This window comes from Tupaia chinensis, unplaced genomic scaffold (assembly GCF_000334495.1).
Source record: "Tupaia chinensis unplaced genomic scaffold, TupChi_1.0 Scaffold000430_1, whole genome shotgun sequence".
NCBI classification, from domain to species: Eukaryota; Metazoa; Chordata; class Mammalia; order Scandentia; family Tupaiidae; genus Tupaia; species Tupaia belangeri.
This window is the reverse complement of record NW_006159935.1, coordinates 2,141,488-2,165,818: the sequence shown is the minus strand read 5'-3', so window position 1 is coordinate 2,165,818 and position 24,331 is coordinate 2,141,488. Positions and strand designations below refer to the sequence as shown.

The window sequence follows — 24,331 nt, the reverse complement described above, 5'->3', positions numbered from 1 at the left end:
TGTAGACCTGGTGGCTTGAAATTCACACTGAGCATGTGTGCGTGCATGCCCAAGACCCCAGGAGGAGAATGAAGAAGAAGGGATTGTGGCGTGGCCATCTCTCCTGGGGGGTGGGTATTTCTCACTTTCCCTCTCACTGTCTCTCTCTCTCTCCAGTGAGCGAGCACACATGCCCTAAGGCAAAAACCTCTCTCTCTCTCTCTCTCTCTCTCTCTCACACACACACACACACACACACACACACACACAAAAGAGAGAGAGAGAGAGAGAGGTTTATTGGGTTTCAGCCAATACACACTCAGGGTATCTCTTCAAGACGTTCCAGCTGGGGGGGGGCGGGGGGGATGGCCATGCAATCTGTTCTCTTCCATTCTCCTCCTGAGATTTTGAGTATGCATGCACAGATGCCTGCCATGATCTTTAAGCTGCCAGGTCCAAGACTCGAACCTTAGTTGGCCGTCTGAAAGTCCTACACCACCTGCTATCCCCTCAAACGTAAGTTTTTTTTCTCTTCATTCTTTTACTTTTAAATTATTTTTGCAATCATTGTACATCTTTATAGCATACACACTGGATTTTCCCAGAGTGAATACATTGTTTATTAGTCCAAAGACATTACCACATACATTATCCTCACTAGATAATTTCCCATTTTTGCGTTTGTTAAATGTTTTGCTTCTTTTTTTCCCCTCTGATCCTCCCTTCCACTCCTCCATTGTCCACCTACCTCCCACACTCTCTAAGTTTAATAAGAAAAAGCGCTATTACTAGTTGCAAATGCATTACAATGAGTAAGTAGTTAAAATACATGTCCTTAAATAAACAACTTTGGTCACTCTACATAAACTAGGGGAAAAAAACTTACAAATGTAAGCTAGTAAAAACAGAAAAGCACTTTTAAAATATAAGAGGTCCAACCCTATATGCAGTGGTTAAACATTGTGCGGAAGGGGCCAGATCCTACAGGGCCAAATGCAATTTGAATCTGAGCCCTGGGGGTAATACACTGGGTGAGCCATGCCCAAGAGTCTAATGGATGGAGAAATGGAGGAGATGGAGGAGAAAGGATCCCAGTGTGACCAGGCCCCAGTGAGGGGCATTCTCTCTCTCTTGTGCACACGCACACACCTTCTCGCATTTTATGTATGCATCTATATAAATATATATGTGTATATGCTTATGTATATATGTGTACAAATACACACACACACACACACACACACACACACACACACACATATATATATATATATATCTCAGGAAGATATCTGTATAAACTGTTAAAATCCCAATTTAAATTTTGGTCATCTTTATAAGGGGAAAATAGTCAACAATAAGGTATTAATGATATACACAGGAATATATTTACAAGATTAAGTCATTCTATGACTTCAGTTTTGAAACATTACAAATCTTCTAAAGTAAAAAACCTTCTAAGCATATTAGTAAGGAATATGGGTATAGTAAGATGTATTCATATTAGCTGAATGTATTAATAAGACTATCTCTTAAAATGGTCTTTAGATTTGATGAACTCTTGAAGTTGGTCATTTATCTAACTGATTCTTCAGTGAATTACATGTTCACGAATGGGGCTACTTTGGCTTTCTTGAGATGACCTTGTGTCTGAAAAATCTGAAGTACATGCCAACACTTGAAAGTCAACAAATTTCCTGGGAAGACTGAATTAATACTCTTGGAGAGTCAGAGAATCTGCAGCCTGAGCCTGTGTTCCTATGCAGTGACATAAGAGCTGAAGGGCTGTGGCATGGTGGGTTCCCGCTCCCAGTGAGGGGTCAGTGGTGGGGTGGCCATATGGCCCGCACACTTATGAAAGTCATGGTTAAAGCCTATTTTCCTGGTGATAGTCTAAAATCATACAGAGTTCATTTCACTGTCACACATGTCTCATTATTTTTTAGAGGTTTTTGCCTTAGGGTGTGTGTGCACTTCCCAGAGAGAGAGACAGAGAGGCAGAGACAGAGGGAAAGTGAGAAATCACCCCCTCCACCCCCCAGGGGAGATGGCCACACCACAATCCCTTCTCCTCCAGTCTCCTTTCAGGATCTTGGGCACACACACACACACATACACACACACACACACACACACACAAGTCCAGTGTGAATTTCAAGTCACTGGGTCTGGAACTCTAACCATTGCTGGTCATATGGGAGTCCAGCGAGGTAATCGCTATGCCATCCCCTGGCTCCCATACACGTTTAATTTGAATGGTAAGTTCCTGGTCACGTTAGTTGGTGGTCTTCAGTTTACTGCAAGCCATTGAACACTCTTTTATCTGATACTAGGCCCACTACACACATCGTTGGCCTGGGCTTTGTAAGCATTCACATGTGCTATTCCTTTCTAATGTCCCCTGTCTAATTCTTGTACATGGAACTGCACAGCTAATTCTTCCTCCATGACGGATACAGATGCTTGGCTGTGTTTTCTCCTTTAGTTTTACCTCTTGTTTGATTCTTTCTCTACTGGACAGTCACGACAAAAGATTCTGGGCAATGTCATCTGTTTTTGCCTCATGGGTCATGATTAGAGGAGACACGTGCTATCACATGGTCCTGCCTCACTGTGTGCACCCTTTAGTGCATGTATATATTTCAGTCAGGGCTAGATTCCATGCAATGTCTCCTTAGGAACGAAGCTGAATGGTTATCAGTCACAGATGCAAACACTAGTGAACTTTATAACCCCCCAATTAGTGCTTCATATATCCCAGGCCCCATGCTAGTTGAGGACCACACAGAGATGAAAGACACTATGCCATTCGTATCGTTAAGTGTGATTATATTTCTTGGTAAAATAGTCAGTAATCTCTTGTTTTCTGACTCTGATTTTTCCCTCGTATTATCATCTTTCTTATGGAAGCATTAAATGGTGTACATGTCCATGTGTGTGTGTATGTGTGTGTGTGTGCACGTGCACACCTAACTTGAGAAGGTGTAGATTTTAGAAAGACATGCTAACAACACCGGTATTTTTATATACATAGAAAAAAAGAGATATTAAAGAGCTAGGCCACTTAATATTTCAGATAAGGTCTTAGAAGCAGCTATTTCCTGGGGCTGGGTATAATAATAATTTAGTTTGACAACGTGATTTCATCATTTTAACCAGTACCAGCTGTCTACTCAAGATTGACCAGTATTCCCTACAGAGCATAAATCAACAAAGTATCCCTGCTTTTATTTAGCTTCTAGTTTCTAGCCTTTGCTTTTTCTTCTTGTTGAATGTTGCCAAAAGGATGTTGATCTGCCAAATAAAGGACTTGCCCATTGCTGTAGACTTGGCTGATATCCTTAGGTCAACTACAGGGAATAGTATTTCCTCAGCCTCTCTAGTTGAGAGCCCGGGCTTTTATGGGACTGTCATGGGAATCTTTCTGGCCTGTTCACTAGAAATCCCTTCATGGTGAGATGGTTAGCCTTGGGAAATATCAGACATTCACCTTCCAGGGAATACTCTATCTTGGATGGGATGATCCACTTCTTCAGGAACTAAGGTTTAAGATCTCCTAAGAGACATAATAATGGTGTTCTTTGAGTTTTTTAGATCCTCCCCCATCCCAGAAACAGGATCACTTAGCATTCTAGGGGAAATAATCTTGATGTGTTAGCTTTACCAAAGAATTTTAATATAATACGTTTGCAAGACGCTTGAACCAAACTACCCAAATCTCCAAGACATTTACTGACAAACATGAATGCTCTCTATATTTACACGCACTGGTCTGCATTAGAATCTATGGGTAAGAGACACTTAGATAATCATGTCCACAATTCAAACAGTGTTTTCTTTGGGGTGATGGGGGCAGGATGACTTCCTACTGTAAATTAAAGGTAACAGTTTCCAAAAGAATCAAGATGAAAAACACTTGTATTTCATAGTAATTGTATATGCTTCTTCATTGGAAAGCCAACATGAGCATAACTAATAAGTATCAGAGACTTTCTCAAGGAGCATTGGCAAATCAAGCACTAAATGATACTAAAAAGGTATTTGTGTCTTACTGCTGGGATATACTTGCCAGGATAACAGAATATTAAATGCTAATTTTGTATGGCAAATACTGACAAATCTCTAACTTTCAAGTTTTTGTTGTGTATTTGGGTGTTTTAGGACCCATACAGAATTTCTGTCACTATATTGGCTTTGGTAATTAGGTTTGGTACAATTAAGTTATAGCCAATGATATGCTGGTAATCCAGCACTTCCAAGAAATGAAAAAAGTCTGAATTCGCAATATTTGCCAATTTTTATTGTGTAAATTCTCCCAGCATTGCTAATTTCTCCTATAGCCTAGCAACTAACTTCCTCTGAATTTCTGATTATTTAACAATCTGTTCTTTAGAGTCTGTATAACCATACTACTAAAAGTTTTTTTAAAAAAAAGAATTATATATTTAATTAAATTAATTTATTTAAAAAATTCAACTAGAGAGAAACAGAGAGGGAGAGAGAGAAAGAGAGAATGAGAGAGAGAGAGAGAAAGAGAGAGAGCGAGCAAGTCACTAGGTCTGGAACTCAAACTGCAGAGGACCATGTGGGAGTCCAGTGTCCTAACTACCACACCACCTGCCGGCCCCACCACTAAAAGCTTTTTACTAGTGCAATCAAGTTATAAAGTTGTATCTAGCCTCTACAATCTTTTTAAAATAAATATTTTCTTTATTTATGATTGAGTACATGTGTACACATGTGATAGTGAGATAGAGAGAGACAGAGAGAGAGAGAAAGAGGAGCACCCTCTGCAGGACCCCATCACTCTGTGATGACCCCTCCTGTAGCTCTCTAGCCCTTCAGATCCTGGGCACTTGAGCGTGTTCCCAGCATATGCTCCAGGCTGCTGGGATGGGGATTGGAGCTGTGGTTGCCATGTGGGATCCATCTTCTCCGGAGAGTGCATTACTACTGCACCATGAAGCTGGCTCTAGCCTTCTATTGATTTTTTTTAATTGGATTGAAGACACACCAATAAACAACCTATTAGGGAGAGCTTTTTGCAGATAGCTTTTATTTGTTGATGCTGAACCTATTAGTTTTATTGGTCGCTAGTGACCTTTACAGAAACCCTCTCCTTGAACTGCAGCACCGAACACCTGTCATCATCTCTTGAATCCTTTCTCATTCACACAGTTAGAGAAAGTGGGTGAGCAGGAAGGAGGCCAGAGGGACGCTTTGGTGGAGAAAATATAAAGGTAGGGAGAAGTGATCGGTGAGTTTGTAAGGCAAAACATGTGGGAGAAATAGTAGATTGAAAAATTGAATGCAAGAAAAGAGACCTAAAGGCCTATTTACGTTTTTCCAAGTGGACATAAACACTTAGCTGAAATGATGCTGTGCTGTGTTGGTTGTTCGCGTGTAAAGTTAGAATGGTTGGGATGCACCGTCTTCCACAATCATTTCACTAAATTCAGGTGATTCTTGGGACCCTCTTACACAGAATTAATGCCAATGCCATGGTATCAATTTTATGGAATTATTTTATTATTCACGTAAACTCTTGCTTCCAATTTGAAAGGAAATATTATTTACACACGGTCTGGAGACGGTAGTCACCAGCAGGCTAGGTACTGCATCGCTATGACTGCAGCTGTATCTGTGGGAATTCTGCTCAGAGAAAAATCGAGAAACTGCCAATATTTTCTCGTTAAATTCCTGGGACAGAGAAGTGGCTGAGTAAAAAATAGCAGGTCCTTCTATACTGGGAGACGAAGAGAATTCTCTGAGAGAATTAATCAAAGGGAAGAGAAGTCTGCTATGATGAGCTTGATCCAGGAAGAAAAAAGTCTTGGCTGTCACAGGTAAGAAGGAATTTTAGCTGGCACAATGCGGGCAATTCTTTGCCATAAGTTTAGGTTCTGGGCTGAGAATATTCGGAGCTGCTTTCCTTTTGTTGTTTTTCATTTATTTATTTCTTCCATGAACCAGAGAGGCAAAGACAGAGAGACGGACAGAGGCAGAGAGACAGCAGCCTCCCTGATGCTGTCATCCACTCCCAGCCTCTGCCAGCCTCAGTGCACGGGCGCAGGTGTGCCCGTGTTCTCAGGGAGGTCTCCAGACATGAGCCCAGCGTTTCCTTCCTTCCTTCCTTCCTTCCTTCCTTCCTTCCTTCCTTCCTTCCTTCCTTCCTTCCTTTCTTTCTTTCTTTCTTAAAGAGATTTTTTTGCTATAGGGCGCGTGCGCTCACTAGACAGACAGAGATATAGAAAGCGAGAAATCACCCCTCAGGGGGGTTGACCACGCTGCAATCCCTTCTCCTCCATTCTCCTCTCAGGATCTTGGGCATACAAGCACACATGGCCAGCGTGAGTTTAAGCCACCGGGTCCGGGACCGGTGGCTTAATTCTCTGGGAGTCCAGCGACATAGCTATTACACTAACTGCTGGTCCCCCCAGCGTTTTCTTGTGGGTCTGCCTTGCAGCGAGCTGTGTCTCAGCCCTGTGCTACTGTTCAGCTCCACTAGGCTTTCAGGGAGCACATCAGGGTCCAAGGAGTGACTCTGTGACACCTCTAACAGCCTATGGCATTACCTGACACCATCTCTTCTAAAAAAGGGCTTTTGGAATCCTTTCCATATAGTAGCTTTCATCTTCAGAACTCAAGAAAGAAAGAGTTACAGATGGCGCCATTACAATCCAGACCAGGCGCATTCTCAAGAGCAGGAGGTCAAGTTCATTTCTAATATCCTATGGAAGTTTTCCCATCATCATCAGTGACCTCATGGCCGGAAAGTTTAAATTTTGCCAAGAGCTATGAACACAGAATAGCTTTAATTAAAGAAAAAGATAGTCAATAATTGTTGGTTTGACATTTATAAGATAATAATTCGGGTAAAATCGTATTCCACGAGAGAAATGGAAAGTTCTATTACGCTATTACCAGAATCTGAGAATAAAATTAATTTAACTTGAAATAAATCTTTGCAAAAGTTATAACAAACATACCGGGCAGCTTCTGAGTATCTCTCCAGACATCTGAACACTGTCGCCTGGCGAAGATGATTTCGGAAATAGGCTGGGTTTAAGACAATGCTCCTGTAGGATGACAAAAGACATGCAAATGTCATTACGTTTTTCAAAGACAATTACAGAAGTGTACAGGAATGAACGCCCGTGCGTTCAATTTTATATACTCTCTACTTTAAAAGATACTAAGATAGGAAGCCCCTTTCTTCCTGCAGTTGTAGTTAAGACAAATAAATAGGCGTGACTGAAAAACGAATTAAGTTTGAGTCATGAAAGCGATTTCATTTATAGGACTGAATATTTTTATAGATATAACAATGACAGAGAATTGGTGTTGAACTTAAGTTACGTATAAGACACAGTGCTATTTTATTCGCCCATGTTAAAAAATCAGGCAAACATCACAGTTTATTTATAGTATTTCCCCTTTTAATAATGAAGGAGGTTATTAGTTGCTGAATGTTAGTTGCAAGAAAAGAACTGAAATTCGGGTGACGCTCTTGTCTGAATTCTGTAATTAAGTCCTGTCTTCTTCCGACTGCGTGATGGGACGGCGTATGAAGGAGCTCTGACCATTGGCTGAGGGGCCTGTCGTGGCCTTGCTACTTTTGGTAAAGCCGTTCCTCACTCTGGGCCTCCACTTTCTCATGAATGGAGTTACAAGGCTTGGCTTGTAGACGGAATGAACTGTTTTTCCTTGCCTGGTGAATGTGCCTTGATCTCATGGAGTCCTGGGTCCTGCACGCTCCATCCAAACCCCAGACGAGACGATGATGTTGCAGTGGGCTTCTTCTTCTAGACGGTAGCTGGTAGATCCCCTTCTCTGCTTCGCTGAGTGCCTGCTGTGGCCAGACATTGTTCAAGCCGTCTGACATAGCAGATGAACTAGACAGGGAGCTGGTGCTCCATTGCTGAGTGGGGAGACAACCACGAGGGACATTTTGACATGCAGCTTCTACTACACTTACTGGTGAAGGGTAAAACACATTGCAGAACCAACACAGGGTTATTGAATAACATTTTACGACACTGTTCTTACAAATTGATGAGACTCACTCGAAATTAGATCATTATTGAAATAAGTGGTTCTTAACCTTTGTTTTTGGTGGGGGGGGGAAAGGTTCATGGAGCTGAAAGCTTTGAACTTCCATCCAAAAAATGAACATAAACATAGTTACCTAAATTTGGGGGACTCATGGAACTCCTCAGGGCTGTTCATCAACTCTAGATTTTTAAAAATTCATATTAAAATAACTCCATTGTTTACAGAAAAAATAAAGTAGGAAAAGAATGCCATCTTTCTGTCCATGAAGAATTGTAGGATTGTATGATGGCTTAGATTGATTGCCTAATGTAGCTCACTCTGGACACAAACAGAAACCAGGGAAGTTAAGCGAGCTTTCTAAAATCATACGCAGCTAGTTAGTTGAAGAACTGTTTCAAGGTTATTGTGGTCCCCATCTCTAGCCACAAAACTTTGTATCATACCTAGCTGCCTCTCCTGTGATGATTTCTGAATTAGAGGGCTCTGAGTTAATGAGTTAATATTACTGGTACCTTAGGACTAATGATTTGCGAATGAATGCATTAATTCTCTGAGACCGTAGATCATTTGCTTTGGTGAGCTCTCATTAAAATGTTGGAAAATTAAAAATCATCACACAGGTTATTTTGATATTAAGACAAGACTACTAATATCTACCACTAAAACTTTTTATTACTTCAGGAAGAAAGTATGATTACAAAATGTGTTTATATATTTAATATCTGTAAAATAGGTCAGAGTGGCTAAGAGCAGAGTTCAGTGATAGTCCTGGGTTTTCTAATGTCAATCAGGATGTTTTCTTCCACATCATGGCTAACTATCCCTCTTCCTTTATAACCCTTCACTCACTTATGCACGTTTAGTATGTACCTACGAACGCGATGGGATGAAATCATTACTGAATGGATGTGTCTAGTCTTGGACATTTCTTGTCTATGATGTACTGTTCTGGATTGGCTGAGCTATTGTCTAAGGGTGTGTGCTCATCCAGGCAAGTTATTTAGACAAAAATGGACTAGACTCAAGAGAAGAATGAACGCTGTGGGTGGTACTGAGGAGAAAGGTATAGTTGTTAACTAGGCTGGTCTGTTAACCGTGACATCACCCAGCCCCAGACTGCATGCGGCTCAGTTTTGTAATCTGAAGAGAACTCAGATTCAGTCTCTACCTTGAAGGAGTATATAAAGAATATTTAGAAACTTGGCAATCTATTATTTTTGACTCTCTCGTAATTACGACAGCATTAACTCTGTGCCTCTGTTAGATATTTGGGAAGGAAACGCTAGTGGTAGTCATAAAGCCTAGTGTTTACACTTTCATTATAGTAATTGATTGATGCTTTTGGAAATGACATACCCTTTTAAAGATGTATTTTATGGTGTCCAATCCAATGAAGATGTATTTTGATCATCTTCTTCACTTGATGAATGGCAATCTTTCCATCTACTCTACTGGCATTTTTAAAATGCCATTCCCCCTCTTCTTCATCCCAGTATTGTTCAAATTGTTCTTGACAGATTTCACAACTCTCAACCGCTCCAGCAGGTCCAGGAGGTACACTTTAGAGCTCTTTTTCTTTTGCGGCTTCTTGAGTTTTGAGCATTTTCAAAAACTGGCTCTTTGCATGATCTTCCAGATCAGCTATTTCCTCAATTTCAATCCAGCTTGTTAAACTGTAGTTTACAGGTAACTTTCCTACTAACAAGTTTTCAGTTTTATTTTACTTTCCCAATAGAGGGCTCACTTTTTATTTTTATTAAAGAAATAGTTGGTAGATCTAGAGAATGCCAGAAATACGGAATATTTTAATTTCAGTAAAGCATGATATTCTCGTGACTATCAGTGCCGGACAATAGCATTATTCAGTATATTATTAACTAGTTGATATCACTCAAGTGTAGTCTGGGTTATTATGAAAGAAGAAATATAATGGCTTGCCTTAGACATTTTTGAGGTAATTATTTCCACTGGTGACTAAGATTAGGTAATTGAAGGATGTCTATGAAATTTTCAGATGGTATAAATTTTACCTAACCAGGAACCAATATCACTGATGACAGAAACAAAATTTGAAATAATCTGGACTGGTTAAAAACAAAAAAGCAAATGTTATAAATTTTAAAAAATCAGTTTTATGAGGTCAGCAGGTGGCTTGGCAGTTCAGACACTGGACTCCTAATGTTGCGAGCTGCAGCTTGAGCCTAGGTTGGGTGGCTTAAAAATCACACCGTGTGTGTGTGTGTGTGTGTGTGTGTGTGTGTGTGTCTGCATGTCCCAAATTCTGAGAAGAGAATGGAGGAGAGATTGTAGTATGGCCATCCTCCCTGGGGAGTGATTTATCACTTTCCCTTTCTTTGTCTCTCTCCAGTGAACAACGTACCCTATGGCAAAATTCTAAAAAATGAAAACAAAACCAAATAGTTTTATAAATAAAATCATGGTTTGAATTTGATCATGTGGGAAGTGTCTGAATATTTTAACTACTCACAAGGTAAATGTGATATAAGAATATGATGGGAACTACAAAAATTGTACATAAAGTTTATGTTAAATCAATAGAAGGTATTATTTCCAAATAAGGGATATTTTTACTGAATTATGGATTACCCATATAGTCTTTTGCATTCATCTGTAGTCCCAAGCATCTGTGATAATTATCACTATTGTATGTTGGAGTATGTCTAGAATGTTTGATTGGTCTGGAAAACATAGTGTGTGAAGAATATGGAATGAAATAGATATCTTTAGAGAGTAAAAGCATATTAGAGATGCAGTAAGTACTTTCAAATACAAAGGACTTACATTTGGATAATAGAATAATTATTCTATGTAATATCAGATAAATCCATGCAAAACTCAGTGTTGTTATGATATTAGAAATAGTTCAGTTCAACATAAGGAAGGACTTAATAACCAATGATGCAACAGGCTTAGAGAAGAGTTTCCTTTTATTGGAAACATTTAAATGATATTAGAATGCCATCTGTCAGGACATGTAGAAGGAATTCCTCACTGAGTGGGAGATTAGGCTAAATGACTTTCAAGTATATCACAAAAAGTCTTTATAATATATTATCTAGCAAAGGGAAGGATCGGATATGTTTCCCTGCTTGCGAGCTAACAAGTTAGCCTGATACGGTTTCATGAATGCTGATAGAACACGTGAGCCTCCAGTGTCAGAGACAGTGGACAGCTTATTACCCACAGCAATAATGACAGCACAAATATTAGCTTTTTCTTGTACTGGTTTTCTAAGAGGTGATACCTAGGTTGCAATGCAAGGAAGGCAAAATGACATCTTCACATGCAAAAGGTTGCATTACAAGAGAGGAATGCTAAGTTTAGAGAAAATAACTCTTTTATAATAGATTGTAAACATGCTTATCTTTTGCTCCATTGGGAAACATTATTTCCATCTTCCAAGGCTGTAAGCGAAACTAGTTTTACTTCTAGAGCTTTTTGTCATACAATCATCTTTGTAAAGATAATCTGGAGCAAAGGTCAATCAATGCCTTGGTCACATGATATGTAAAATGCCAGAGATGCATGGTGAATAGATAATTTTTTGTTCAGATAATTAAGCAATGTTTGTAATATTCATACTTTTAATAAAAAAATTGATTGTGACAAGGATAAAATTTAAATATCTCTGGAAGATAATGGATTGGCTCTGAGGTGCAGCAGTCATGCACTGCTCAAGAGAAACTGGATCTCCATGGCAACCCGAGTTTGAATTCCTGGCCAGATGAGCCTAAAACACACTGGGCATGTATATGCATGTCCACTATCTGATGAGTTGGAGGATTGGAAGAAAAGGATCATGGCATGTCCAAATCCTGTGAAGGATACTCATCTCTTTATTCATGATGGAGTATGTGCACACACTCCATCATGAATAAAGAAAAAAATACATAAAGCTTAAAAAAAGATATTGAGAGATGACTGGAAGTCTGATATTGAAGAGAGGATGTTTACATTACCATGTGCTTATATTCTTTCCTAAGGATTTAAGGCAGCTTATAAAATATGAGGTTAAGGGAACCAGCAGTTAGCGTAATGGGTATGTCGCTGGACTCTCACGTAGTCGACCGCGGTTCACGTCCTGGACCCGGTGGCTTAAAACTCATGCCGGGCGCGTGTGCATGCGTGCCCAAGATCCCGAGAGGAGAATGGAGGAGAAGGGATTGCGGCGTGCTCATCCCCCCTGGGGGGTGATTTCTCGCTTTCTGTCTCTACGTCTCTCTCTGTCTGTCTGGCGAGCGCACGTGTCCTATAGCGAAAATCTCTCTCTCTCAAAAAAAAAAAAAAGAGGTTAAAGCAAATAAAAAAAAACAACCCATGGGGAACCAAAAAAGAAAAAAAATTGGACTATATCTATAGTAAAAAATTTTGTGTATCAAAAGTCACTATCAAGAGACTAAAAAGACAACCCACAGAATGGGAGAAAATATTTGCAGATCATATAGCTGATAGAGGGTTAATATTCAGAATCTGTGGGGAACTCCTAAGACTCAACAAGATATTCCAGTTAAAAAATAGATAAAAGGTTTTAATTGATATTTCTCTAAAGATGATATATAAATGACTAATAAGCACATGAAAAGACGCTCGGCATCACTAATCATTAGAGAAATTCAAATCAAAACTACAATGAGATATCCTCTTACATCCATTAGGATAATTACTATAAACAATTGGAAGGTAGGCTCAGCCACTGTGGCACAGTGGTAATATTGTGTTCTGAAAGGCTGAAAGTCACATAGTCAATCATGGGTTCAGATCCCTGGGTTGGCCTGAAAACATGCTGTGTGTGAGGCTGTTTTTCTAAGGTTTGAGGAGGTTGAGGGCTGGAGAAAGGAGACAGTTGTAGGACAAGACCCTGTTGAAGGTACATTCTCTTTCACTCCCTCTTTCATGTACGTGAATATGCTCTCTATCATTTAAAAAAAATCCAGAAAATAGCAAATATTGGTGAGGATGTAGAGAAATTAGACCTCTTGTGCACTGTTTGTGGAAATGTAAAATAGTGCAGCCACTAGAGAAAACAGTATGGCAGTTCCTCAAAAAACAACAACAAAAAAATAGGATTATTGTATGATCTAGATATCCTAATTTTGTGTATATATCCAAAAGAATTGAGAGCAAAGTCTTGAAGAAATAGTTGTATCCCCATGTTCATGGTACCATTATTCACAATAGCCAAAAAGTGAAAGCAACCCCAATGTCCATTGACTTGGAGAAACAAAATGTGGTATGTTTGTACAATGGAATAGTATTCAGCCTTGAAAAGCAAGGTAGTTCTGACAAAGAGCTTCTATGACATGGCTGAACTTTTAGGACATTATACTAAATGAAATAAGCCAAGCAAAAAGATGCATACTATACATATTTTTACAAGGTAACTAGAGTAGTACATTTATTGAGACTGCTAGTAGAATAATGGTTGCCAGGGGATAAAGGGAAAAGAGAATGGGGAATTGTTGGTTGATAGGTAAAGACTTAGCTTTGCAAGATTGAAATGGTACTTAACAATATTAAACTGTACGTACAAAATTGGGGAAGATGGTAGATTTTATGTTACATGTATTTGACCACAGTTGAAACAATGACAACAATAACAGAATAACTGAATGAGGAAAGCATGATTAAAAGTGGGGCAGTTGAGATGAAGTCTAGATAAGATTAGTACACAATATGCATGTCATGACGTTCTCAAAGTTTGGTTGAGATGGACTACACGTTTCTTTCAGATTTACTGCTAACTAATGGAAATATGGACACATACATTGCTTTAAACAAACCATTTACTCCCATTCAATGTTTCTTGTAATAAGATAAGAAAAAAAAAAGATCAGCTTATTCTGAGATGTCATAAAGCTTAAAGATCAGCTTATGTCCTCAGTAACAAGTTTACAGAAAAACCACCAAGTGTTCCATATTGTTGCTTCTTAGAACCTTTGTCAAACATGGGATGTTGACACAGTATCAAATCTCAATAATAACCTAAATTTTGGGGTAATTGGAAAGGCTGGGAATGGAAAGAAAATTTATGCAATGGTATTACCATCACACAGGGATTCAGTGAAATCTTAGCGATTATGTCTTATCTAGTCACTAGGCTTACTACAAAAGACTGACAATTAGAATTTAAAGATAAAGTCTAACAGGTCTCCATTAATTGAGGTGAGTTAAGAAATCCAAGTACTCAGTTTAAGTATCTTCCATTGATAATCAAGACAGAAAAATGGAATGACCCAATTTCATTTACATGAGGGAAGTGAAACCATTTTGTAACTACTTTGGAACATAAAATTAGAAATAAAGATATTGGTTTTAAAATAAAATTACAGTACTTCATTTTCAAATAAAACATATAGATGCTCTTCTAAAGTAGTAGCAGACATTTTTTTTCCCCAAATCATGAAAGTAAAAGTTAATTCTTTAGGGAAACAACAAGAAATCATTCCCAAATATTTGTTGAGATCTCAGCATGTGCATAATACATGCAGGAGAAAAAAATGAATTTTAGAGAAGCCAAATGGGAGAAACTTGAATATCAACTCTCACGTTTTGTTCCTAAAATTACAGTTAATTACATAACTAATTATATGTGGAAAGCCTTCAATTGCAGAATTATTTCAATCAAACAAAAAGACATTATTTCTTGATGTGACCAAGAGTTTATGGGATAAACACTTAAAAGAATTTTCTATATTGTCAGAAAATTGAAAAATATAGTCATGAGAGAAATATTATATTGTCTGTCTTCTTTATATAGCTAATAATGAACACACATTAAAGAATAATTAGGATCTATGTTTAAGTCTATTTTACTTTAGATGAAATTGTCTTGTTTAGAAAAATAGGGTAAGCATTAAAGGATTTAAGTAACAAATTTAATGGGTCATTGATACCAGAAAACAGAAACTGTTAGAGGTCTACTAGGACTTTAAATCTTCCATATTCTTCATCCAAGTGTGTATTTTCAGCTTATACACATTAAATGATGATAAGAAAGTATGATATTTGACTCGGTCCTTAGAGTGTGCAGTGATATGCCTTCTTGAGAAATGAAGAACATTTATTTTTCTCTACTTTTCTTTTTTAACTGATTAATTATTCTATCCACTGGTGACTTTTATTTTTTAAGAGAGATTTTTTGTTTGTTTGTTTGTTTGTTTGTTTGTTTTTTGCTATAGGGTATGTGGGCTTGCCAGAGAGACAAGAGAAACAGAAATGAGAAATCACTCCCTAGGGAAGATGGCCATGCCACAATCCCTTCTCCTCCATTCTCCTCTCAAGATTTTGGGTATGCATGCACATGTGCCTTGTGTGAGTTTTAAGTCATTAGGTTCAGGACTCGAACCGTGGATGACTACATGGGAGCCCAGTGATGTAACTTTTCTGCTATCTGCTGGTCCACACTAGTGACTTCTTTATAATGGGAAGTAATGCCCACCAATACTACTCATCTTTATATTCAGCACCTCTTGAATTCTTGGCACAGAACAGGTATTAAATCAATGTATATTAAATAAAGAAATGTTTACAAATGAACTAAACAGTACCCTTCCATACGAAGCACAAAGAACCTCATCTTAGCTAAGACTCTCTAGTGAGATCTACATCTATTGTGACCTCTCTATATATCAAGAGCCATTCTCCACTGGTTTTTCCTCCTTTATCCCAGTGGAACATCATATTTAAATACTCACGCAATCCTTACCTTTATGCAGGTATGATCAAGAACGAAGTAAGATAAGACTATAGAAGCAAGATAGAGAAGTAGGCCCTTTGAAAAAAACTTCCCAGGACCCAATTATTTTTTATAATTTGAAAATCTGAAAGTCAGCCCACATTTTCACAAGCTGTGATTGTGCTTCCCATTATTTTCCTCCATCTGTCAAATATCTGGGTAGAGTAAACAGAAATGGCTTCTCATTTATTTTTTCATCTACATTCTAATCCAAAGACTGTCTAGTAAAAGCTGTTAGTAAATCACTTGGTCAGTTCTCCCAACAAAATAGTCTTTAAGTAATACAATATATCAACCTATCTTTTGACATTTTCATTTTTTGTTCTTGACACTTTCCCTTAAAAAATAATACAGTGTTGGCCCTATTATCTTTTCTTCAGGGTCTGTGAACCAAATACCAGCTATCGACTCTTGTTAAAAAAAAAAAAAAAGCTATCAAGATTCAAAAACCAAAGATGTAGATACAAGCCCTCTTCATCTGTCTGCGTAGTACTCGGGGGAGGAGGGTGGAGTGGTGGTGATGGTGGTTCAAGAACATTGTGTCAGATTTTACATGTTTTTTTCTGTTCTCCGTGTTCCTTGGGTGGAATACATTTTAGAATGATTACTTTGAAAAGTATGATGAATTAATTCGTCTGTACTGATCTGCAAGAAATTTACTTGTGATTCATTTAGGAACTATTATTGAGTGTAAACCATGTTCCAGACACTGTAAAGGTCCTAAAGAAAAGACCCACCAGAGTAAATATATATCTAAAATAATATTTTGAGTAGCTTTGTTGCATGGTAATAAATATCTGCTTGCATGCTATTTTTTTTTTTACATAGCCTTTACATAGCAAATTATGTAACAATCTTTAAGGTGCACTGAAGTGAATGATACTGAATTACAGTGATGTAAGTTCAGTGCATAAGGTAGTGGGATGCTTATTTCTTCTCGAAGCTGCATAATAGAAGAACTTTTACTTTAGAATCTGAGAGTTAGAAGGACTTCTGTTAGAAAAATCAAACCCTTTTGTATATGGTCACGTATTGAACTTGCTATTATTAACATAATGTTTTGGCTTGTGGACTAATAAGTTAAAAACTGATAACAATGTTTTACCCGCTACAAAGTCCTATGTACCCCCTCTTTTTAAAAATTTATTTATTTAAAGTCATTCACTGTACATTAATACAGTATACGAAATGAGATTTTCCATTCCGTATACATTGTGTATTGACTCGATCAAGGATATTGCCATACATGTTATCATCAACAAATAATTTTCTACTTCTTGTTTCTTATATATTTTGCTTTTTTCTTTTCACCTTGTTTGCTACCTTTCATCCTCTGCCATTTCCTCCCCTCCTCCCACACTTTCTTCTAGTATCTACAGTTATTTTTCATGCCTTTTTAAAAATCACATTTTATTGATTCACTAAAGATCTTAATTAATTTAAAAATTGCCAATAGCAAGCACAGCTGATATATACATATCTATGAACACATACCTGACTTTAGGCATAAACTTCAGTGAGTAAAGTGAACATACTATGAAGTAACACCTCACTGGGGCTATAGAGCTTACTGTAGTAATTAAATAGGTATTTTCATGCATTTTTTAATGTAAAAAGTTTTAGTTTTAATAGATCAAAATTAAAAAAAATGTTAAGAGAAATTTCCTTAAAACTTAAAGCCAGGACAAAGGTTAGGATTCAGTTCAAATAGCAGGTAGATGAACTTATCAACAGTTGAAGAGAAGACAAAAATCCTTGTATATGGAAATCAATGCATCAAAGAAAATCAGTAATGTTTTAGTCTAAAGTAAAAAAAAATGATTTCACTAGTTCAGACTCACCTAATGAATCTCTCTTCTATTGACTTGGCAACGTTATGGTGGTCTGACCTTTTCATTTGAACTCTGGAAGTTAACATTCTCCTCTGTACTTGTCCCTTCCATCCTCTTCGTTGTTTCTTGCACTCTTATTTCTGCGTGTCTGACTTTAGTTTTCTTTGGTATGGCACACCCCCCTTCAGCACTTCTTGGAGAGGTGGTCTGGTGTTGGTAAATTATTTCAGGTTTTGTTTATCTGATAATGTTTTCTGTCTTTTTGTTCCCACATGAAAGATAATCTTGCTGGGTATAGTATTCTTGGTTGGAATTGTTTTTCACTTGACACTTTGAATATATTTTCCCATTCTTTCTTTGCTTGCATTGTTTGTGATGAGAGGTCCGACATTAGCCTTATGGGATATCCTTTGAAAGTAACTTGACAGTTCTCTTGCCAAATTTAGTACTTTGTCTCTATCTGTGGTTTTGGTCAATTTGGCTATGGTGTGCCTTAGGGAAGATCTTCTTGAGTTGCTTCTATGTGGGGTCCTTTGTATTTCTTGGGTCTGGATATTTGAGTACCTCTCTAGGTTTAGAAAGTTTTCTTCCAGGATTTTGTGTAATAGCTTGTCAATGTTCTGATTAGTTTCTTCACCTTCTGGGATACTGATGATACAGATGCTTGAGTGTTTAACAGTATCTAGTGTTATTTGTATGTTATTTTCATTTTGTGGGATTATTTTCTTAGTGTTCTGGTGATTTTTTTCTAGGTCAGAGGTTCTATCTTCTACATCTGAGATTCAATCTTCTGTGTGATCTAATCTGCTTTTGATATTTTAAGCAGACGTTTTGATTTCCTGTATTACAGCCTTCATCTCTAACTATTTAGTCTGGTTCTTTTTTTATTCTGTGTAGCTCCTCTTTCAGTTCCTGCAAGAACTTCCTCACCTCCTGGAACAAAGTGTCTCCTTTCTCCTGCATCTTCTGGAGGTCGTTGTCTCTATTCTCTTGCATCTCTGTTAGCTTTGTCACTGAATATTTTAAATTCTTTACCTGACATTTCCTTGAGATCCCTTGTTTTCTTTGTGGGGGAAGAGGAGTTATTCTGTTCCATTAGAGGAGAGATATTTTCTTTGTTTCTTATATTTCTTGTGCCTCTGCAGTGGTATCTGGTTATTGGATGGAGTATGCATTTTCCCCTATTTTTTGAAGTTAAATCTGAGCAATGAGCGGAATGCAGGAGGCAACCTGCAGTCTGAAAACAGTACTGTTTTTCTCCCTTTGCACAACCGATTCAATGAAAATTGAAGGTTAATCTGGTCTTAAAAGTATTCAGATATTTGGCTCTTGAGCACCTAGACTTGTCTAGACAGGCTATGGATGCTGAACTGAAAAGTGAGAAAGGTAAAAAGAAAAGAAAAAGGAATAGAAAAAAATAAAGAAGAGAGGGAAAAAAAACAAGAAAAAGAGAAGGAAAAATTTTTTTGTCAAAAAATGAAAACTGCACAGTGCACTAGCATGAATGGGAATGCTCAGACTGCAAATATAGATGGCTGCTGATTGAGTTATCTTAGGGGGACAAGGGGAAAGGTAAGAGTTAGAAAGACAAAAGAGCAGCAGAGAGCTAAGTTTAAAATTAAAAAAAACCAGAGAGAGGGATGGAAAGAGACACAGAGAATAAGCAGGGTGCTCTAATCTGGCTTTTGGCTAGACTGTGGACCAGGAGGGTGAAGTCTGGCACAGTGTCTTCAGTGGTCAACATCCCTAGATGGATCCTCTGGGAACTCAAATAGAGATGACTGCTGACTGCTTATCCTGGTCCTGGCTAGACTGCTGAGCGTGAGGGTGAAATCTGGGTAGAGGGTCTTCGGTGGTCGAAATTCTGCCCCTCTTTCAAAAATACATATCAAATGCAACTCTAATGCTTTATAAGACATTAGAACTCTGACAGCTATCCATGGTTTTCCCTTTGCTAAATGAACAGAATTAGTACTATACCACAATATGTATTGTGTTTATTTATACCATGTCTATCTCAGTGAAACTCTTAGATATAGCTTTTGAGTTTAAAGCCAACATTTGAATTGGATATAACCTTGGGTATGGAAAAGCCTTTTGATGTTGGATTCAATGTTTAGTTAGAGATCAAATTACCCGTACTCAAAATGATTCAAATAGGGAAGTCTATTAATTACTATCACAATAGATATTAATGGATTGCTTTTGAAATATGACTCCTTTCTCTATTGACAAAGATGACTAAATCTCCCACTTGGACATTCTGTCTTCTTTGGACAATGCACTGAGTCTCAACCTGCTAAAACCTTAAAGTGTCATAGCACATTGCTTTGGAAAGGATCCATTTTCCAGATACCTTTAGAAGTACTGCCATTTCTGTGAGTATAATGTGAACAGAATATTTACCCTGTTGTTGCTTAAAATGCTATGTCAGACACTAAGTAACTAGCTCTCAGAAATATTAACCTAATTGATGAAAATACATACATAATCAAGAATAAACAAACTGAAAATTAAGACAGTTAAATTGTGGGATGTGTACCAAAGAGGTGGAAAAAACAGAAGATTTGGGAAAGAGAATTGCAATGATAGAAGAGTTTAAACTTGTGTACAAAGTTAGAGTGGGCCAGCAGGTAGCATGGTGGCTAAGGTGCTAGACTCTCACATGGCTGACTGTAGTTTGAGTCCTGGACCTGGGGCCTTGAAATTCATGGCAGTGTGTGTGCGTTTGTGTCCAAAATTCCAGGAGGAGAATGGAGAACAAGGAATTGCAGCATGGCCATCCCCCCTGAGGAGTGATTTCTTACTTTCCTTCTTACTATCTTTGTCTCTCTGGAGAGCCCAGGTGCCCTATGGCAAAACTTTAAAAAAGAAAGAGTGAAGTGAGTTTTGAGCTGAAAGGTAGAAAATTGGGAGAGTAGTCCCCAAATGATTTGATGAGAGTGTATGGTAAGCCACATTTAAAAATTGCTAAATAAATTTGCTAGCTTAAAGCAATGAATTGATCATAGGAGAAGGGTGGAACTTCTTAAAGGCTGTTCATTAGTGAAAGGATTTTTAATTATATGAAAGAAATTGCTAATGCTTTTGGGATTACTAAGCAAGCAACTATTTTGGAGAAAGATGACAGGTACAAGAGCCAGGAGGATACTAAGGACGTTACGAACTATTGTAGCAGTTTTTAAAGTGTGGCCTGCACATTCCCAAGGGTTCCTTGGATACTTTCTGGGGCTCACAAAGTCAAAATTATTTTTATAATAATATTAACGTATTATTTTCTTTTCTCACCGTCTTGATATGTGTACTGTCAAGACTACTTGTTACAAAGGCCAAGCTAGGTGAAAGTGCTGGCTCCTTTGCAATCGTCAGACCAATGACATGGAACCACTCTTGGAGGCACTGAGAGTTCTCAGCATTATGTGCAGTCGCCTCTCCAAAAAAATGCCTTTTTAAAAAAATGAATCTCAGTCCTTGAGTACTTGTCTTTTTAGTATTTGGTATAATGAGCGGGGAGGTGCCCAGCAAGTACTCTCCTGCGGTCCAGAATGTGATGTCTGTCTGAGGAGAAGCATTTGTGTATTGTGCATTGTTTACACTTGTGAGCTGCCTTCACCGCGGTTTCCATGGCACACCAAGCTTTACTTGGAAGGATGACTAACTATGATTATCAGACTTCAAATCTGGCAGACATTTTCTGGAAAATGAAATAAGTGTGCCTGTCACTTAAAGGAACACAACTGACAGTATTTATTGCCAATGATAAAAGTTTGAGCTTTCATGTAAAAATTAGAATTTTGGAAAACTTGCCACTGTCACCGTGAGTTTGACAGCCACCCAAGGATTTTCTGATGAGATTGATGACATTAACAAATGTGATTTTTAATTTGCTATTGCACAACGAAGGTATCAACATTTGGAACTCTGTATATTATTTTCCAAAGGATGTGGGTGACATTATTAACTCATGCATGGGTAAACAATCTATTCCAAGTGCAAGATAGATCAATGGCTTTCAAAGTTAGAGAGAACAAATATTAATTGACAGGGAAAAAGTCATGTGACAATCCATCTTTAAGAAGCTACCGCTTGTCAAGTCTTGGTGTAGTATTAAAGGAGAATATTCAAGATCATCCAAAAAGGCTATTAAAATGATCTTCCATTTTCTAACTACATACATAGTACGAGATTAGATTTTGTTCAGATAACTCAATGATACTGCAACAGACTGAATGCGGAAACAGATGTGGGAACCCAGCTTTCTCTTATGACATTACAATTTGCAAAATGCAAAACAATGCTACTCCTCTCATGCATGTTTGTTACAAATATAGTTTCCATAAAATATGCATTTATGTTAACAAGGGCTTCTCATTGCTAAATGAATAAGTAACACTATTTTTTAATTTCTAAGTTTTAATTTTGTTATGATAAATATTTACAAATATGATCCAAATAAACAAACAAAGCCCTTTGGGATCCTCAGTAAAACTGAAAGATCTACTGGAGTCGTGAGATCAGAGTTTGAGTACCACTACAAAGTAAATAGTCAAAATCTGGATGAAGGCTTTAACGCTAAGAATAAAAATGGAGAGTCACAAGGAACATCTCCCCCTTTTTTTTAATTGTCAGAGGGCATGTGCACTCACTGGAGACAGAGACAGAGAGACAGAGACAGAGAGAGAGGGAGAAAGCACTTCCCAGTGTGGCATGGTCATGCCACGATCCCTTCTCTTCCACTTCTCCATCTTATTGGGATTGTGGGCATACATGCACACATGCCCAGCTTTTTTTTTTTTTTTTTTTTTTTAAGCTACCAAGTAAGCCCCAGTAAGCCATGTGGGATCTGCTCCCTTAAACCACTAGGCTACATGGCAGGCCCAGAACAGTATTATTTAATAATTTGCATCTTATTGTGCCATCATTTTGGCCTCTTTTCTAAGACCAAAATACAGAAGAGGAGATGGGGGCTTAGGGGAATATGGCAGGGTTTGAAAAGTGCTGGTTGAGGTTGATCTTATGTTGTCAGTGATCTAAAGCAGCTATGGAACATCCGTGAAAATACTCATAGCCATGAAACGCACACTCATGAATTGCGAGAAGTCAAAGGGCTAGTGAACTAGTTAGTAGCTCTTTTGTAGGAACATCTACATGACTTTTTTTCATTCTTTCTTTTTCTTTTCCTTTTTAAAAATTTGTTTGTTTTTGCTTTTTGTCATAGGGTGCATGTGCTCATCAGAAAGAGAGAGAGAGAGAGAGACAGAGGGAAAGTGAGAAATCACCTCCCAGAGGGCATGACCCTGTTACAATCACTTCTCCTCGATTATCCTCTAGGGATTCTGGGCACACATGCACACATGCCCAGCATGAGCTTCAAGCCCGGTGGGTCTAGGACTCCAACAGCAGTTAGCCATGGGAATTCCAGTGCCTTAACCACCACGCCACCTACTGGCCCACAAGTGACTTCAGTGTTATTATCACATTACTTTTTTTCTATAAAATGTAGGAACTTCTTTCTCAGAGCCTATATTTGTTCATCAGTTTCCACAAGGAAAGTATACAGAAACTAGGAGCCTAAAAGGCAAAACAGTTGAGGTTAAATGTATAGTAAAGTTATATATGAAACTTCTCTGATCAGTTAATCTCTCATTCATTAAACATTCAAATGCCAAATACTGTTAAGAATTCAACAAGAATATAAGTGTGTCTTCTCTGTCCATCATATTTGCTAACAAAAGCTCGATGACTAGCCATATCATAAGAACATTTATATCTTTATATCCAATTACAGAATCATTTCACATAGGTGACCTGCGAAAGGTTTGTGGCCCGTATTTTCTCCAGTGAGAAAATCTGCTACGAAATGCATGTATCACAGACATACCCTGGGTATGAAGTTTAGGAAATGCCACCATGGAGACATTTCTCCTCAAACTAAAGGTGTTATCATTTAACATATGGCTGTTTCAGGCTTTGATGAAAAATGAGAAAGGGTCACAGGCTTGGGAGAGAGTGAATGGGAAGAATTCTTGTGCAGCAACAGAAGAGGAGATGGGGGCTTAGGGGAATATGGCAGGGTTTGAAAAGTGCTGGTTGAGGTTGATCTTATGTTGTCAGTGATCTAAAGCAGCTATGGAACATCCGTGAAAATACTCATAGCCATGAAACGCACACTCATGGATTGCGAGAAGTCAAAGGGCTAGTGAACTAGTTAGTAGCTCTTTTTGTAAAGCCGCCAACTCTCCTAAGGGAAAGTGTCAGAGTGAGAGCAAGCCAGGCACGCCCCATCAAAGATTTCTAACTGGAAAGGAAGTAAAGAGAATTTTTTTTTTTAATTTTATTTTATTATCATCATAATCTTCTTTCTATTACACTAGATTACATATAACTTTACATTGACTTCCATTGCTTTTTCAAAATGGGATGCCATGCATGTCAGTCAATACAGAGATATCAATCTCCCCGCTTTATCATTCAATATCTTTTCCATGCTTTTCCCAATAATTGTTATTATTATTTTTTTAAACAATCAATCACTATTTCTCATTTTGCTTATTAAAAAGACTTCACCCATCATGAAATACTTCCCAGACCGGTTCAGTTGAGAATACTATACATGTCATCATCAACAGGTAATAACCCATATCTATTTCTCATTAACATCCTGCCTCTCTATTGTTCACTGCTGTCTTTATCCTCTTCTCTCTCCTTTTTT

The 24,331-nt window shown here is 38.0% G+C and overlaps 1 protein-coding gene across 8 annotated transcripts in view; it reads right to left on the bottom strand.

Moving 5' to 3' along the window:
• SPATA16 (spermatogenesis associated 16) overlaps positions 1 to 24,331 on the bottom strand; it is a 246,382-nt gene that overhangs the window by 126,151 nt on the left and 95,900 nt on the right. For all 8 annotated transcript variants that reach the window (XM_006155040.2, XM_006155045.2, XM_006155046.2 and 5 more), the window contains exon 4: positions 6,966 to 7,055. In XM_006155040.2, the coding sequence (XP_006155102.1) occupies positions 6,966 to 7,055 (90 nt within the window). The remainder of the gene's footprint in view (positions 1 to 6,965; positions 7,056 to 24,331) is intronic.